The sequence below is a fragment of the Eublepharis macularius genome, chromosome 4 (genome assembly GCF_028583425.1).
Source record: "Eublepharis macularius isolate TG4126 chromosome 4, MPM_Emac_v1.0, whole genome shotgun sequence".
Lineage (NCBI taxonomy): Eukaryota > Metazoa > Chordata > Lepidosauria > Squamata > Eublepharidae > Eublepharis > Eublepharis macularius.
The window spans coordinates 39,066,156-39,084,315 of NC_072793.1; the positions used below are offsets into that span (position 1 = coordinate 39,066,156).

Here is an 18,160-nt window from a genome sequence, read left to right on the forward strand (position 1 = left end):
CATTGCTCAATTCACTGAGTATACAAAACCATACCCAGTTGCAACATAACAACTCCACTTGGACCACATGCTAGCAAAATGTAATTCAGGGTGTTTATCATCCCACAGTCAAAGTGATAATATGAACTGACTTCCAAAGCCATAAATTATAGGGTAGGAGAGAAGAAACACCATTAATGATGTAATTCACTGTATAGCTGCTAAAAGTTACATTTCCAAGAACCCTGCTAGATCAAGGCAAGCATCCATCTAATCCAGTATTCTGTTTCCCACAGTGGTCAACCATATACTTCCATGAAGCTTGCAATTGTCATAAAGACAAGAGCCGTCTCATTGCTAATTCTCTGTATCCATGACCTCAACCTGAATCTCTGAGTCTAAAGAGATAAGGTGGGATATAAATAATAAATCAGGCATTCCAAGATATACTGCCTCTGAATATTTGTCTATCATGGCCAGTAGCTGTTAATAGAACTCGTGCTATGAAAAAGCATGTTGTGAACCCACAACAATCATATTTTTGTTATATTAGAACAATGGAACATTAAGACATGCATATCCTACAAGGCTTCCAGGATTTCCATACTTCATACTTCTGATCATTCTGATACTACAAATACATTTGCCTATTTTTCCCTATTTCCTGTGCAATGGAGAACTCTTCCCTCTTTGCAACCTCAGAAAGTGATTGGGGGGGGGGGTATTTTGGTGTCACAGGTTGTGGGTCATAGTGATTGCTTGGAAAGCCAGGCATTTGCTTTTTCACCAATCAGCCGCACAGGATAAAGGTTTTAGAAAATATTCAGGACAGGATCTTTCAAGCCTAACAACAGAGGTGGTCCTAAGAAGAGTGGGCTAGGGGAAAAAAACCAAATGAGTCGCTCAACTAGCTTGTTGCTCTATGAAATGTGAAAAATACATAGATGGTACAATCCTAAGCAGGTCTATCCAGAATCAGGTTTGTTCTATGGCTAACTATGAGGATTGCTCTATATAACCTAGAAATGTCCTGGAAAATAATGTTCCGGAGGACCTGCCTCCTTCATCTGGCTAGCAGTTGCACTTTGAGGTTACACATCCCCACAAAATTGGGAAATGGGGATTATGCAGCTCAGTTATCAGGAGCTAGGCAGAGCGTGCATATTGCTCCCATCCTGCAGTCACTCTATGGGCTACCCATCAGAAACTGAGCTCAGTTCAAACTATTAGCTATCACATAAAAAGCCTTTCATGGCCTTGGTCCCTCATATATGAGAATGCCTCTTTCCCTATGCTCCACCACAGCAATTTTGCTCACGTGAACAATGTCTTCTGCAGGTATTGCCATGCAAACAGGCAAAATCAACAGCTGCCTGTAAATAAAATAAAGTTATTTGAAGAGCCACAGAAAATTCCTGGAAGACCAGGTTATTGTGATCAATTTCTATGACATTGGGAATTGTGATGAACAACCTTAAACTAACCTTCTATCAACGGAGTTTAACAATATTGTAGAACAAGACAGGCTGTTCAGCAACTACAGAGACAATCTTAAGACTAACAAGAAAGGCCACCACAAGTCTCTTTGCTCTCCTCCCACCCGGTAGCAATTACAACCAGAATCTCCTGGGGAACTGAAAAATTCCTGTAAGGAAAGTTAAGATCCTGAGAACGTCTACGACCAGGAAAATAAAGAATTGTGCAATATATCGTTTCAAAATGATGTTGCTTAGTATTATTTCTGCCCAGTAATGAGATGTTTTCAGCTACTGCATCGTCATTCACTGTAATTGCTTGAAACCACACTGGAACTTTGCAATCAACTGATTTTTTCCCCAAACAAACAAAAAAAACCCTAATTTACCAAACAAAATTGATATGGAAAAAAAATCCACAAATGGATGGTAAATACCGTTGGAAGATTGAAACCTTCTCCATCATATGCACTATGGGAACATAACCTCCAAACCAGAATGTGCTAGTGTGCATTTCACAAGCGTTTACAGTACCACTAGGCATATAAAGGGGGGGTTACAAAGGAATAACAGCATGGTTCAACAGCAGTACAAAAACCAGTTCATAAAACTGGCTGTCCCCATGATGATCGTGGGCACAGGGTGCTAATGACTATATCTGCTGTGCAAGGAGTTCCCCGTAGCCAGCTACCACTTCAATACATTTGGAATATGTGCTAGGATACAGCATTTCCAGGCTTCCTCCGGAGAACTTGCATAGCAAACGTTTGTTCTCCTTTCCTTCCTATACCACTCAAAGAAGGCAATTGCCTTCAGCATATTTACATGTGTTAATTTTAAAATATGGATATGTAGGTATACGCCTATGGGGAATGCAGTGCACATTTAGTTGAATAATATGCAATTTAAATTCAGCTTTAAATTGATTGATAGCTGAAAGAAATCGCCTGATTCCCACCCACCCCCCATCCATCCTTACAAAACCTGGTAACTGCCCTCCAACTTTATTATTTGTTTGTTTGCTTCTAGTCCACCTTTCTCACCAAGGCAGATTATGCTGTGCAAGTGAAAATACAATATAATCCACAGCTAGGACATTCATTGAGAAAAGCACAATAATAACAATGGTTAGGACATTCAGTGAAAGAGATACAACAGGGCATGATAGCAGAACATTTGAAAAACAAGCATAAAGCCAAGCATTGAGTTGAAATCTTTGTGAAACAAAGCATAACTAATTTACATGGCATATTTAGCAACGTGGAAACTCCCTAGCAGGCACACGGCTACATCAGCAGACAGTAGCCAACAGAGTAGCGTATACTCCCTGTCCCTACCGAAGTATCTCTCTGAGCTACTTTTTATGACATAGCCCTATAATCTGGGAAGAAAGCCCTCTTGAATAATTCAGTTTTGCATAGTTTGCAGAAATCCAGGAGAGTGGGAGCTTTCCTGACCTTCTCAGGCAGGCCAATCCATAAAGGGAGGGGGACTACCATAGAGACAGCATGTGTGCAAGAAGCTGTTGATTTTGCCCAACTGCAGGGTAATATCTGCAGAAGGCCCTGTCCAGATGAGTGAAGCTGCTGTGGCAGAACATAGGAGGAGACGCGATCACACAGATATGACAGGGCAAGGTCATGAAGGGCCTACTTAATGATGTAAGTAGAAATGAATGCAATCCTAAACAAACTTATATACTTCTTACCCCACTGATGCCAATGGGCTGATTTTGCCCTGTTCAAATGAGCAAAGCTGCCATGGTGGAACATAGAGAGAAAGGTGGTCCTGTAGATAAGATGGACCAAGACCGTGAAGAGCTTTGTATGTGATAGCGAATACTTTTAATTATCTCGGTAGATGATAGATAGCCAATGGAGTGACTGCAGAATGGAAGTGATATTCATGCTCCTCTGAACACCTGATAATAGCTGAGCTGTAGTGTTTTGCACCAACTGGAGTCTTCAAATTAACTTAGAGGGGTGACCTATATACAGTGCATTACAGTAGTCAAGTCTCAATGTCACCGTGGCATAGATCCAAGTGGCCAGATTAACTGTATCAAGGTAGGGGGCCATCTTCCAGGCTAGAATGAGTTGTAGAAAAGGTTTTTTGCAATTGCCTTAACTTACTTTTCTAGCAGTAGCGCTAGATCCTGTTTAACCCTAGGCTCTTAAGTGAGTCTGCAAGGGTCAGATGAACTCCATCAAAAGTGGAGACTGCAATGTCCTTCATGCTCTCTGCCTTCCCAACGAGAATCACTGCCATCATGTTGGGTTAAGTTTCAATTTGTTTGCTTTCAGCCATTTGACCATAGATGTCAGTCATCGACCCAAGACCTTTACTATAGCCCATGGTGATTTGAATACTGAGATATGGAGCTGCGTATTGATGGCATCCAATTCCATAGCTACAAATGAGTTCTCCTAAAGGCTTTACATAGTGCTTGAATAACATTGGGGATAAGATTGCACGCTGTGGAATTCCAGAAGATAATTTCCACTCTAGCTTGTCTCCAACAGCAACCCTTTGAGTCCCTTTCATGAGAAACAATTTAAACCAGTCCAGGGCACATCCCTCAATACCCACTTCTGCCTCCAAACACCTCAGAAAGATAGCATGGTCTACTCTATGGAAGGCTGCAGATAGATCCAGGAGAAGCAACAAAGAAGCCTTTCTCTACATTCAGGCAGAACCATCTCTGTCCCATAACCTGTCCTGAATCCAGACCTGAAAAGGATCCAAAGCATTAGAATTATCCAAGAATACCCAGAGTTGGTCAGTACTGCTCTCTCCATCAGGGCAGATTGGAGACAGGGATGTTATTTACCAGGTGAATTAATTTAACTCCATGCCCTGAAAATCTTCAGCTGCCCATTTTCACACATTAAACCTCTTTTAAAGGGACAGGACAGGCCATTTTTCTTCAGGAGCAATATTTCTTTTCAAGACAGATGACGAGGCTCCTCTGCAGACCAGAATTCTAGTACTCTCTTTATAGACTCATATCGACAGCACTCTTGAGTGCAAATGCTTAAAAAAATTAAAGCTTATGGCAGTATCATTTTAGAAGAGCTATGTGTTATTCTGGTAATGGTACCTAACTATCCACACGCACTTTATGAGTTCTTCTGATGCCACGCCAGGTCCTGTATACTAATAAATATTTACTCTGGAGCATGGCCTGGGAGCTCAGATCTACTTGAATGTTTTCAAACAATACCTGTGCCAACTGGAAGATCCATGTGGCTGCACTTTTGCACCTGGATGTGGGCTTCTAATAAGCCACTGCCCTCTCTGGTTATGCTGGCACAATCCTATTTTTCCAAGATCAAGCTATTTCTGTTCTTTAGTGGCATGCTAAAATGTGAGAGTTAGATCAAAATGTTGTTCTCATCGTGTAAATTGATGCTGTGCAACACAGCTGCCCAAGGCCACCCAGGAATCCAGTCCCTTGTTGGAATGGAATTTAAAAGTTCCGCTCTATCCAAGTCCAGGACTTGTGGTTCAGTGTGCCCCAGCATTCTGTAAACACAGTCTTGACAAACATGGTCACTTGCTTGTTAAAATAGGTTCACTGAAAGACAGTTAAAAGTTTCCCACTCTGTGGCAGATTTCCACTCCCACTGTGTTTCAAAGTTTCTCCTGACCCCCTTCCTCCAAAAAAACTCTTCTCTGTGTGCCCCAGATCAGGGATACGGTAAGAAGATAGGGGGATTCAGAACTTCTTGCAACAAATTCTGACCCCTTCCTAGAAAATTTAACTGCTACATCCAGAGGGCTTGCATTTGCAAGCATCTGGGATTATCATGAATGCTTGCAAACACAAGCCCCTGAAATTCATTAGGGACATTTCCTACAGGAGTAATCAGAGCACCACTTCCGAAGCCGGTTGACCGCTCCTGCTACAATTACTTGGACCTTAATGGAGCCAGACAATATGATGGGGGAGAAGGGGAGGGAATTACTTAGCTCTGGGGAAGATCCCTGATGGTCCACTTTTTTGAGTTGTGCTATAGCAATCATTCAAGATTTCTCATTCACATAGGCACCTCTAGTTGTAATTTATTGCTGTAGTGTAACAATAGCAAAATATCCACTGATGTGTGGATGCAACCTAATAGTCCTTCCTCCAGGTAGGAGGAACCCCACTAAGTGTGGGGTTATACAGTGTCCACAGGCCGGCTGCCTGACGTATGGGTACAGCACGGGGCTATGTAGTGCCCATTCGTTTGCTGACCCATGTATGGGTTGCAGTATGTTATCTGTCTGCTTCCCTCCCCCGTATGTTGATGGGCAGGAATCTGGAATTGACCCCATCTTGGGAAAGTTATTATCTGTTGTTGATTTTATGATGAACTGTTGTTTTATGAATTGTTTTAATATTTGTATTATATTTTTATAACTGCTGTACCTCACCCTGAGCCCGCTTGTGGGAAGGGCGAGTTAGAAATGTAATAAATAATAATAATAATACCTGAAGCAAAAAATATCCTGCCCATTTAAATAGAGGCTTAATGGACTTTTATTTACCAGTTGATGTTATTTAGCTTCAGCTGCCCATTCTCACATGTTAAGCGTTTGTATAAAACCCTTCCTGTGAAGGATGTCCACCATCTTGTTTTAAATGTGTTGTTTTTAATTATTGTGAATTTTTATTGTATTTTAATTGTATTTTTAATATGTTGGTATCCGCCCTGAGCCTGCTTGTGGGGAGGGTGGAATACAAATTTGAAATAAATAAATAAATAAATAAATAAATAAATAAATAAATAAAAGGGACAGGACTTTTTTTTGGTCAGGCCAGTAGCGATCCTAAGTGTTTCACACCAACTCAGAGTTACATAGATTAGTCTTCAGGGATATCATCTCAGTTTCCAGAAGACAAGCAAAAATTTCAAGGAAGCCATTGATTTTTAAGAGTTTTGTTGTAGGGTTTTTAAAAAATATGTCACAATAATAATTGATTAGGTACTGTTAAGGAATAATGAAATGTGGTGTGAAGCATTTCACTCTCTCTGTGTAACTGAAGAATATTCCTGTGGCATCTGAAAGGCTAGCATATTTATATTAGCATACATTTTTATGAAAACCATGAAAGCTTATACATTTGTACAGTGCTGCAGAATTTATCTTTTTTTTGCAAGAGACCAACACGGTAATCTCACTGGAATTTCTTTCTGATATTCTGAATAATTTTCTAGTTTTAGAGAACTGGGTAAGGAATAGAAAACCACCTCGCCCCAATATATTAAGATTGAAAATTGGGTTGTAAATTGTCCTGGGCAAAAACACTGTGTTCCTTTAATAGACACTTAATGTCTGGAAATGGTCAGGTAAACCTTTCTATGGCATGAAGATAAATAGCATCATCTGGTGAATAATAGTCTATTAAACCTCTATTAAAGGGACAGAACATTTTTCTCCAACCAGTTGGCAATTCTAGTTGAAATACGGATTTTTAAATTAATAGCCTGTGTATACACTGAATACTTAAGAAGCAATCTTTAATGGGTCTCCTTGGAAGTAAGTTCTATTTTATTCAGTTAAGCTTACTCCCAGGGAACTGTTTTTAGGATTTGGTCCCGAAGTTGTCCCTTTCAGTCCAATTCTGCATCAGTTCAGGCTTCCTTAGGCGAGAGTGCTTTCAAAAATAGCCATTCTTGACCAGAATGGTGGGAGCCAGATGTCATAGATCCCCAGATGTCAGCATCCTGTAGAAGAAATAATCTGGAAGCAAGGTGTCAGGTTCCAGAAGTTGAGGGGCTGCCATCAATGGAGAGAAAGCAGAAGCTGTTTGACACTCAGGTGTATTAGACTGTCAAACTAGGATCTGGGATACCCAGGTCTAAATCACTGGGCGACCTTGGGCCAGTCACTGTCTCTCAGCCTAACCTACCTCACAGGATAGTTTTAAGTCGGTAGTCGTGTAGGTCTGCAGTAGAACTGCAGGATTTGAGTCCAGTGGCACCTTAGAGTTCATGTCCCACAAGATTTTCCGAGTGTAAGCTCTTGAGAGCCAGAGCGCCCTTCTTTTGAAGGTACCACCGGGATCAAATCCTACTGCTCGACCTCACAGGATGGTTCTGGCGAGGATTAAAAAAGAGAGAGAGAGGGAAGAACCATGAGGCAAATCCCATGTGGAGGAAAAGCACCGTTTAAATCTCCAAACAAATAATTATCTGATTGGTTGCGTTTCCTGGGCTGAATTTTTGTCTGCCCGCCGCTTTAAAGCACACCAAGCGGCAACGGCGCTTTGAAGCTTGTTATGGAGACCTCTAACGGTCTCTGAGGAGGAATTCGCTCCCTGATTCCGCTCCGCGACTCCATTGCGGGTTTTAGCAGCCGACGCCGGAGTGGGCGGTCCCGGGGCTCACTGCCTCCCCGCCCTTCGCTAAGTCTGGAGCGCAGATCCAGCGCCGGCTTGGAGAAGCGGTGCACTCTCGCACGGAGTGGTTGGTCAGCGGGGCTGGGATTGCGCCTCGCGGTTTGAGAACGGTGGGCTTCGCCTCGCCATGTAGCGCGGGCTGCGGGCGCTCTCCTCTCGCCTCGTCTGGTGGAGCCGTCCTAGGGCAGCTCGGCGGGGACCATGCGGAGAGCCCCGGTGCCCGGGCTGCTCCTGCCGCCTCCGCCGCTGCTGCTGCTGTTATTGGGGCTGCTGGTCCTGGACAGGGGCTGCGCAGCGCAGTACTCGAGCGATCTGTGCAACTGGAGAGGGAGGTAAGCGCTTGGCGGCGACTCCGCGGGGATCCTCGGGGCCCGGTGGGATGCAGCTTTGCCGTTCGCATGTGCTGCCAAGAGCTCTTGTCTTTGTCCGGGCATATCCCCGCTCGCTTCCCTGCATACGCTCCTGAAGCCTCGCTGCATCTGTAGGTCCGACGCCCCCTTTCCCGCTGCCTACTACTCCTCTCCCCCATTCCCTAGCTGGAGTTTTCCTCGAACCAGGTTGGAGGGGGTTAACGAGCCCTTTAAACAGAGCGAGCGCTTCTTCGGGCTTGCTCCCCTCGTCTTGTTCTCTGCGCCCTTCTTCTCTCGGAAGCATGGCGCGATATCGATCTGCCGCCTTCACGGTACTTTTTCGGAGTGCCCCCCCCCCCTTTAGTGTAAAGGAATGCCCGGCTTCCCTTTGGCTAGCTTCTCCCTCCCATTGACATCCAGCCACTTCGGCTCGGCTTGCGTTAATAGCGAAGCCGAGGCAAGACGCAAAGAGCCTGGCTCCGAAAGCTCCTGCCCCTTGCAGTGTCTCCCTCGCGCAGTCTTGTGCGCGGCGGGGTCCTGAGCCGCTCGCTTTCGTTAATGAAGTTTCGTCCAGGAAGGGGCGGCGGGAGAGGAGCTGCTTCGTGCTGCGCTGCCCTTCCAGCACTTCTCTGCTTGTTGGGAACGGGTGAAAAGAAGCGTCCATTTCTCCCGCTGTTTCGTTCGGCTTTATTGGAAGATGCTGCGGAGGGAAGTCGGATTAACATTCGAGGAGCGTTTGAGGATGAGCACTACCCAAGCAGTGTGCAGGGGAGGGGGGGGGGGCTGTTGGCTTTTAGTAGACAAAGGTAGAGATTTTCTGCTGTCCCCAACACACTCCACATCTGTGAAACCCAACACCAGAATAACGCATTCTGTAGCTCCTAGCCCCTGACCTCCTGCGTTCAAGCTTTAACTTCATTGTAACGCAATAGGCTTGTAAGCCCTCCTTTTATGAGCAGCGTTGGCGGAGTTTGTGAGTATTGTACACACTTGCAGAAGTAGTAAAGCTGGGATTTTGTTTTCGCTGCTTGGCTTTGTTTAACTGCGGATCAAGGGGGGGGGTGGCTTTTCCTCCCCGGAGTTGAAGGTTGGGTTTTGAAACCTGATTGGATCAGGGTGTGTTTGGGTTTTGCTGTATGTTGGGAGGTTGGAAGGTAGTTCTCTTCCAGAATCAAGCCTTGGTTTTGGCTGTGTTAGCGATTCTTTAGAAACTCTGAAAGTTATTCGAAGTAAAATAAGATTTTGAGGGAAAAGTAACATTCCTTGACTTCGAGGGTTCACCTTTCGTGCAGCACCTGTTGTTGTACAATACTCTTCAAAAAAGATACTGGTCTAGACCCTGGTCTCCATTACACCTGTGGCATAATGTCACTTTAGTTACTTTAGATGTAAATCAGCAGTGCTTACGGCGAAGTCTAACCCTGTATGCTTTGACTGCCACAGCTATGCTAATCCACAGCTATGCTAATCTTTCTGGTTGTGAAATCTTTTTAAACTCTTTATCTTATAAAGTGAACCTCCTTCCCTTTAATCTACTGTAGTAGATTAAAGCAACTCTTATACGTCGCACCTTTGGAAAGGGTTTCCATTCAGACAGGAAACAACTGCTAAATGAAATACATATGCAACCTGTATTTTGAGCTATTTTTTAAAAAAACAAAGTAGCAGGGAGTAACTTTTACACGTAAGATTATTTTTTTAATTGGATTGTTCAAGCAAGGAATTGCTGTTTGTTTTGGGAAACGGCATAAAAATAAAGTTGTAGAAATAGGATATTGTTGCCTTCTTTCTAACCGCTTTTTGCTAATACTGGTGGAGGGGGGAGATCTGCTTTTGAAAATTCCAGATGATTCATGACTGTTTGTGTAAAGCATTCAAATTCCACTTTTCTAAGTAAAACTCATAACAAAGAAATAAACAATCCCCTGTGACTGCTCAGTAGCAAATATTTGCATTATCTGGAAAGATAGTGACGGGAGAGGCTGGCTGAATGTTATCAGACAATCTTAGAAGGCCTGTGTGCTAAATGTACAGCTGATTTGGGGCACATGGTTACAGTTTAACAGCTTCAGTGCTATATTCCTGATAGTGGCGTTTGCTTGAAATGGGTTTGTGTGCAAAGTCTGTATCCTAAGCTCACTTGGAAGTAACTAACGCCAATGTGGTTATTACTATCAAGAACACACATACAGGCTTGTCTTTCTGTATGGGCACTCACACAAATGTATGTAGAAGTGTAACATTATCCCTGATGTCCTTGTGGGATGAGTTGTCTCCCCCACCCCCTCTATGGACACCAAGTGCTTATTTTCGCAAGCCCTTGAGGCCTATTAAACCCAGTGCCGACTGAGATATGAACATACAATTCAGTGGTCTAAACCCAGCCTTATATTCTGGTTAATATTTAGTTGCTGCAGTAATGCTAACAATCCTGGACTGTTTAATGAACTTCACATATGCTACCTTATTGAGTTTTTTTTTTTTAGAACAGTCCTGCAAGGTAGGTCAGTATAGCCCTCCTCCTCTGCAGATCTGGGGCTTAAGAAAGGGTCTTTTCTAAGGCCAACTTCTGAATTCTAGGTAGAATCTTCATTTGACCTAGGGCTTTCCTTATCTGTAATTACGGCTCTGGAGCCACTACCCTGTACCAGCTTTCATCATTACAGTAATACATAAATGAATGCAGTCTCTCTTGTGCTTGTCAGTCACGGTGTGAAGGCCAACCGCAGGGGATGTATGTGAGCAAGATGGCTCTCTTCCCTGTTGTCGGGCAGCCCCAACATTCTCCTTCTAATCTGTCACCAGGTATTCTTAGTTTCAGGGGCATGTCTTTGTGATACTCGCAATTGCTCAAAAAGAGAACACCTGACTTCTAGAAAATAGGTGGAACTTCTCAAAACGGGTGATTCTTCTCTGAGTCACATTATCTAGTCTGATCCAAGGAAAGAAGAAAACTGAATGTAGAGAACAAATTGATCTCTGCCTCTCCAGAAGGACCAAGGTAGTGAGACTGCAACCTACTTCCCTCTGTGTCTACTACTTAACCAGTTTACGATTGCCACTGAAGGAAAAGCCAGATTCTAGGCTGTGAAGTTCATTGGGTGGCCTTGGTCAAGTCACACTCTTGGCCTAACCTACTTTACAGGGTTGTTGTGAAGTTAAATGTTTCTTGGCAAGGAGAGTCATGTACGAATGTAATTCAATGCTTGTGTGTACAATCATTCTTCAAAATCCATGGACTTTGTAAGCTAGCTTTCTTTCTTTCTTTTTTAGCTTGGGGCAATCGCGCCTCGCATATCCTGGGGCAATCAGGTAATTCTTGAATCAGGAAGGCTCTTTGTGCCCAGTCTAGACTTGCGCAATTGATTTCTTTCAGAGTTGTCTGCCTTAATAAAGTGCTTGCTTCTTTTGGAATATCTTTGCCTTCTTACAGTCCAGAACTGCTTGTTTTTTTTTTCTTTTCATGTGCTCTCACTCCTGTGTAAAGGGTTTCATTGAGAAATGAATCATATGTGCCTCCCTGGCCACATAAGCCTTCAGTGCAGAATGAGCTGCTGTAGTGGCAGAAACTGCTGTGGAATAAACAGGTGTGCAGCTGAGGCACAGGTACAGAGCCGCATAGCAAAACAAGCTGCTCTTTGTACATGAGCTGGCCCCCAGAGGGCTCCCGCGACAGGTGAGGTGTAAAGCACTGCCTGCAGTTTATGAACAGATGCCGTGCACGATTTGTGACCACATTATTTAAGCTACGGTAATCATGCTTCATAATGAAAAGACTTGGGTTGTGAGCCTCCCAAGACATTTGCAATCAGGATAATAGGTTTGTAAGCGGCAGCCCTACTACTTACTGTATTTGTTTCCTGACTTGACTTTGTAGGCTGCTCAGTACCATGACAGCAGGCTTCTTGTTCCTGCTTGTTACAAAACAACAGGTTGACCCACCTAAAATGGGGTAACTGCATTGCCATATTCATGGCCAGGGCTTTTTTTCTGGGAAAAGAGGTGGTGGAACTCAGTGGGTTGCCCTCAGAGAAAATGATCACATGGCTGGTGGCTCCTCCCCCTGATCTCCAGACAGAGGGGAGTTTAGATTGCCCTCCGCGCTGCTGAGCAGCGCGGAGGGCAATCTAAACTCCCCTCTGTCTGGAGATCAGGGGCGGGGCCACCAGCCATGTGACCATTTTCAAGAGGTTCCGGAACTCTGTTCCCCCGCGTTCCCCCTGAAAAAAAGCCCTGTTCCTGGCTCTAAAGAGGGCGCTTGCCTGGTTTGTTTAGTTTCCCATTTCTATCTGAGAATGAATATGTTGAGTTTTAAAATGTTTCCCATTTATACTAATAATTCTGAGCTGTGTCTTGCTTTCACTATCCCATTAGTAAATTCTAGGAAGTGATTGCCTACTGGGGGCCTAATGAAAAATGTTCCATGAATTGTCTTTTTGCCAGCTATTCTTCAGTTATACTCTCAAGTACCCTTGGAGTATGATTTGCCAGTTGGAAGTTTCAAGAAGGGTGGAAAGTGACTTGGCTAAAGTGCACTATGAACAATGTTCTCCGTGTCTTGCAGAGAGAGGCTAGAAACTGGATCCCTTGGCTACAGTGGTACAGAAATTGCTTTCAGAGACGATCACAGTATGGATTGCTGTAGGCTTTTCATAAAGGGGGTAAATCTTGGCATAGCTAGGAAGATTGTGAGATCAACTGGCAATTGCGCCTATTATGTGGATTTAGGGGTCAGAGAAAAGCCTCGGTTCTCCATTCAGTCAGTGCAACTAATTTCAATAGATGTCATTAAACTTCTTTGTTCTCTTGCATGTTGGCTAGTATTTAATTTCATGCCTAACACCTCGGTAACAAATCTTATGACTTTTTAGTGTAAAAATATAGTTATATCATAAAATGTCTTTTCATTTTGAGTGAGCAGCAGCTCTGATTAGGTCCTGAGATATTTAGCCAAGTCAGCTCAGTAGCATCAATACAAAATACGTTTTGGGTCATCTCTTACAATAGGACTTCGGTGCATAAATTTTTGCTCCTCTCAACTTTGACTTTGCCCCCTTTATAACGTATTGGATATAATTAACTGCAAAGGAAACTTCCACTACCCACCAGCAATGAGCAAACTTTGATAAACATTCTTCTCATGGACTTTCCACTGGTATTTCAACCATTGGTAACAATACCATATTTCAGTGGGAAATTAAACAACCTCACATTGAAGTTGTTACTGTGGTGTAGATCTGGGACAAGGGGTTTTAGGGGCTCTATTTTCAGTGCAAGGGTTCAACTCTGGAGCATGCATAGCCCTAAAAGGATGGGCTTTGAGCCATATTTGGTCCTCATATCTGAGTAATGACCAGAATACATTAAGGAGCGGGGCTTGGTTTAGAAAGTAAGCGCCAATGTAGTGGTTGAATGGCACCCTGGTAAAAAGTACTTCATTCTTATTTGATTTAGCTACATAAGAGCCCTCTGAGATAAGTGGCAGTCCCTGTTTCACAGAATGGATGCTCCTTTTGAGAAGGAGTTTGAATTCAGTGTAAAGTTTGAAATGCGGCCTACCAGATCGTGCTGGCATTTGGAGAACAGTGTTCTTCCCGCTCATTGCCACACACACAGGCTGCTGAACAGCTATTTCTACACGTAAGGCAAACAACGAAGTCTGCATCAAATGCCCCATTGAGAGTTGCATTTCTCAAATATGTCAAGAGTTTCCTTGTGCCACAGGGCAAAAGCACAGAGGTCAAGAGCCAGCCTCCTCCTTGCACAAGCCTCTATGCTCTTGATGTGGCTTTCAGGAGAATTCGGCAGCACATGTTTGCAGAGGGTATAATGATTATGACTAAAATGTGACTCTTTTTGGTGCTTCCTCATGTAACCTCTGAACAGTACAGTCTACTGATATTCCCAACTGCTTCATCCTTAAATGAGAACCATATGTTGGTTTGTGTGTGGATTCCCCTGCCCTCAAATCTTCTCAGTTTAACTGTTGATTAATCTTTATCTGGATATTGTATTGTACCTTTCTGCTAAAAAACAAAATGGCTCCTAATAGAAGAAATTTTTTTTCTCTGCATAGCAACAGAGTATAACACTTCAATTTAATATATAGTACCCATAAGACCTGTTTGAAGTCATGTAGCTGTTTTCTGGATTTCTAAATTCTGTAGCCAAGGCATGGCTTGGCTCCAGTAATAATTTCTACTGATAGAAGCAATTTCCATCAGCAAACTTCTTCCAGTTTAGCTCCAAGTGCTTCCTGAACCGCTGTCCTTGGGAGACAAGGGTCTCCAAGGAACCGCGTGAGAAGGAGTTGGAGGTCTGCTGCAAAAGAGAGGAATTGCTGAAAATTGTCCATCTTTTATTTGTTGGACTCCCCTGCTAGATCTGAGCCACAAATGCCAGGTTCTTAGGGTGGTCAGTGTGATCACAGGCAGGACTGGACTTGAGGCTCAAAGTTTCTCCTTATCCGCAGGTTTTATAAATGATTCGGGCCTCGTTGGTCTGTTTGACTGTTCATTAAGATACATAAACTGAACTCCCGAGAGATCCTGGGAGGTGTCAGTTAATTGAAAATTAAGTGACTTTTGGGGAGAGATACCAACAGTTGAACTCCTATCAGAAACCATTTCTAAGGGTTATAGAGGTCTGACATGAAAGCTCACTTCATTGGAACATTCCAAAGTCTTCATAGGAATTCCCAAAATTTCTGTGACTCTGAAATTTTTTTTTAGCATGTATGTATTGTGTTGGAATAAAATGCATGCCCGTTTTCAATAACTTCTCATCTCTTTCTTCCTAGTGGATTAACACATGAGTCTCACAAAAAAGATGTTGAACAGGTCTACCTCCGCTGTTCTGAAGGATCCATCGAATGGATGTATCCCACAGGAGCACTGATAATCAACTTGCGACCTAACATTTTCCCTTCTTCTTCCAAACATTGGATTGTTTGCATAAAGCCCCTTAAAGACTCTGCAGGAGCAAATATTTATTTGGAAAAAACTGGAGAATTGAAATTGTTGTTCCAAGATGGAGACCATAGCCCCACCAGAGTGCATTGCTTCAGCTTTGAACAGGGTGGACTCTATGTTGAGGCTACCCCTCAGCAGGACATTAGTCGGAAGATTACGGGCTTCCAATATGAACTGATAAACAAGGGGACGGCATCAGATTTGCACATGGTTTATGGTAAGTTATAAGATACTGGACTATTCTGATCTCATATGCTTAATGCCCATCCAATACTTAATGTGTAGGAGGAGTCTTTTTACTTGCTTTCCAGCAGTGGAAAAGTGTAGGGACAGCAGGAAAGCTATCCTGAAGCAACAACAGGTTCTTCTCTGCTAAGGAAGTTGTACTACTTGGCAGAGGAAAGATCTCTATTTTTAAAGGTGTATTTCAACTTCTCTTGTTAGCCTTGGTACTCCTTGCCCTCACGGCAAGTCAGCGGTCATTTTGCTTGTTCTGCTGAAAATGACAGCTTTTGAGATATTTATCAGACATTCTACCAGCTTGTTGCCTTCCTCTTCTCCCTCACTCGGTGTACTGGGTAGAATTGTTATCTAGGTTCCAAATTCTGGAGGTTGACATCAGTGTGATTCAGGGCCAACCTACAAGTGACGAATGACACAGGTTGAACACTTGTCTGCTTCCCTCAAGTTTTGATGGGAAATGTAGGCAGCTTGGCAGAATGTTGGACAAGTGACAGTTGAAAAGTTCATTGGACAGCAGTCAGAGAGCCAAGCTGCAAAACCAGGATGCCTACATTTCCCATCAAAACTTGAGGAAAGTTGACAAGTGTCCAACCTGTGTCAGGCATCGCTTGTAGTTTGGCCCTGAGAAGAAGAACTATCGATTATGAGTTTAGGAGTCGGACTACATCAAATGACATACTTCTACAGAAATACTCTTTCCAAGCAACAAATGGTGTATGCCCTTATGTGAGAACTGCACACATTGGTTGTGCTGCAGGTACCCTGACTGAAAGGGCAAGCAGTGCAACAAACACTGTTAAGGGGCAATTCCCTTCCTTTCCCTATTGCTTTTGTTGTGCTTCCCCCCTCCCCCCACTACTGGTCTGCCTATTCACATGTTCCTCCTTGGGCACAATTGTGGTCTACAGTGAAATTAACCCAATGTGTATGTGATGGTCAAATTTTTTCACACATATAGACATTGGCAAACTATCTCTTTACAAAATTCTGCATCTTAATGCTGCAATTCTTCCGCTTTGAAAATTGTGTTGAACCTGCAAACTGACCAGAAGACTACTGATTTTGAGCTTACAAATAAGAGAATTCCTTTAGCATCTCGCAAGTGTGGGGCGGGAAGAGTTCATATATATTAAGACAAATCCATTGGGCAGTTTTACAGAAACAGGTTGACCTGATTACCTTTGATACATACTGTTCAGAGCCCAGATTTGGTACTCTGTGAGAACAGCTGATACTGCTTTTATCTTCTTGGGGTGTAATAGAAACTATGTTGCTTCTCAACACTGTTTCCACACTCAGTTTTGCACAAGTTTCTTCAGGGATCTGTTTTTATAATCTTAATGTTATGCATCAATACTTCATCTTTAGCAAGTGGCGATCTTCTGTTCTTCAAAGTACTTCTGGCTTTTTGCATGTCAGTTCAATGCATCTGAAGTTACAGATGTCTGTTTTTGGTGATGATGCATATGTAGTGTGTTGATCTGTTTCAGCGGCTACAGCAGCTGCAACACCTTCAGTAGCCGATAGGTGGCGCATTTGCCATTACAACTATTTATCTGAGAACAAATTGTCTAATTTCATCGCACTGGCTACAATAATGTTCTAAAGTTGGGTATCTTGGAACGTCCAATGTTTCTACAGGGATTTCACTGAAACCTATGCTACAAAGGAAATCAGTTCAATCTAAAGGAAGCTTCTTTAAGGGCAGGGTTCAACCCAAGGGTTACTTTAATTGCATATTGTGAATCAAAAGACTAGCCAAATATACTGTATATAACGTTGCCTGGTTCTTAACTATAAAAACTTCAAGTTGCAAACAAGAGGCAAGTTTTTATATTTTGCAAACCAGATTTGAACTTTTCCCTTGTCAAGGCATGATTCAGTTTTCTAGAGCTGCACAGATCGCCTTGAAAATATCCCTATGATTTGGTGGAATTAGCTGTGACCCTGTGGTTTTTGGCTCTAGAGGTTTGGTTTCAGGCATATAACAATAGATCCATAGCTTGCAAAACAGAATGAAAATGAACTGCATTTGAGGATCTCAGATGAGGAAAGTAAAGCATATTGAAAAGCCATTATAATTTTGGGTATACCGTCTCATACGTATAAAGAAGTCTTGAATTAATCTTAACCTGAGACATGTGACATGCCTTTTTTTCCTTTCAGTATTTAGCCTACTCAAGAATAGGACCAAAAGGGGGGTGAAGCCTTGATAACCCAGCTTGCTGTTTGTTAGTCTAACCTTTTCTTGTCGTCATGTTCTCATCAACAAAATGAATGCTTGCATGTTTTCTTATACCCCTGGTGACATTATTGAAGCCTAGCTTTGTTTTTTTCTGCTCCTTCCTTAATCCAGCTGTGATCAAAGCTTTACCAGTCATCTCATTAATACTTTTAACGACCTGTTCTGCCCCCCAGAATCATGACACTGCACAGTGCATCAGCATATTAGCCGTGCTTGGCAGAGTGACAGGGTTTTAATTAGTAGATCCAGCGTTTTTATTAGTTTTTATACTCCTCCTTTCCCACTCAATCTGGGCATTGCAAATAAAGCCATGAGAAATAAGTTCCCAAGCAAGTTTCTCGGAGCCATGAAAGAACATTGTCCTGTAAACCCAAGTCTCTAAATCTATTGGGTTGGCCATTTTCCCCCCCTCCTTGGCAATGCATCGGCCAGCGCTGCAGATCTATTGTTCTGCATTATTGAAGTTGGGAGTGCTAGAAAGGGAGCTACAGCAAGAGGCATGCTGGGAA

General features: G+C 43.0%; 1 protein-coding gene across 2 annotated transcripts in view; it reads left to right on the top strand.

The window, feature by feature from the left end:
- The first annotated feature begins 7,879 nt into the window (after positions 1–7,879).
- The window catches only part of METRNL (meteorin like, glial cell differentiation regulator), a 33,222-nt gene continuing 22,941 nt past the window's right edge, over positions 7,880–18,160 (top strand). Inside the window, exons 1-3 of one of the 2 annotated variants that reach the window (XM_054979021.1) lie at positions 7,880–8,174; positions 11,466–11,504; positions 14,992–15,380. In XM_054979021.1, coding sequence (XP_054834996.1) covers positions 8,044–8,174; positions 11,466–11,504; positions 14,992–15,380 — 559 coding nt within the window. In that variant the 5' untranslated portion in view covers positions 7,880–8,043. The remainder of the gene's footprint in view (positions 8,175–11,465; positions 11,505–14,991; positions 15,381–18,160) is intronic. The other variant, XM_054979022.1, reaches the window with a different exon arrangement.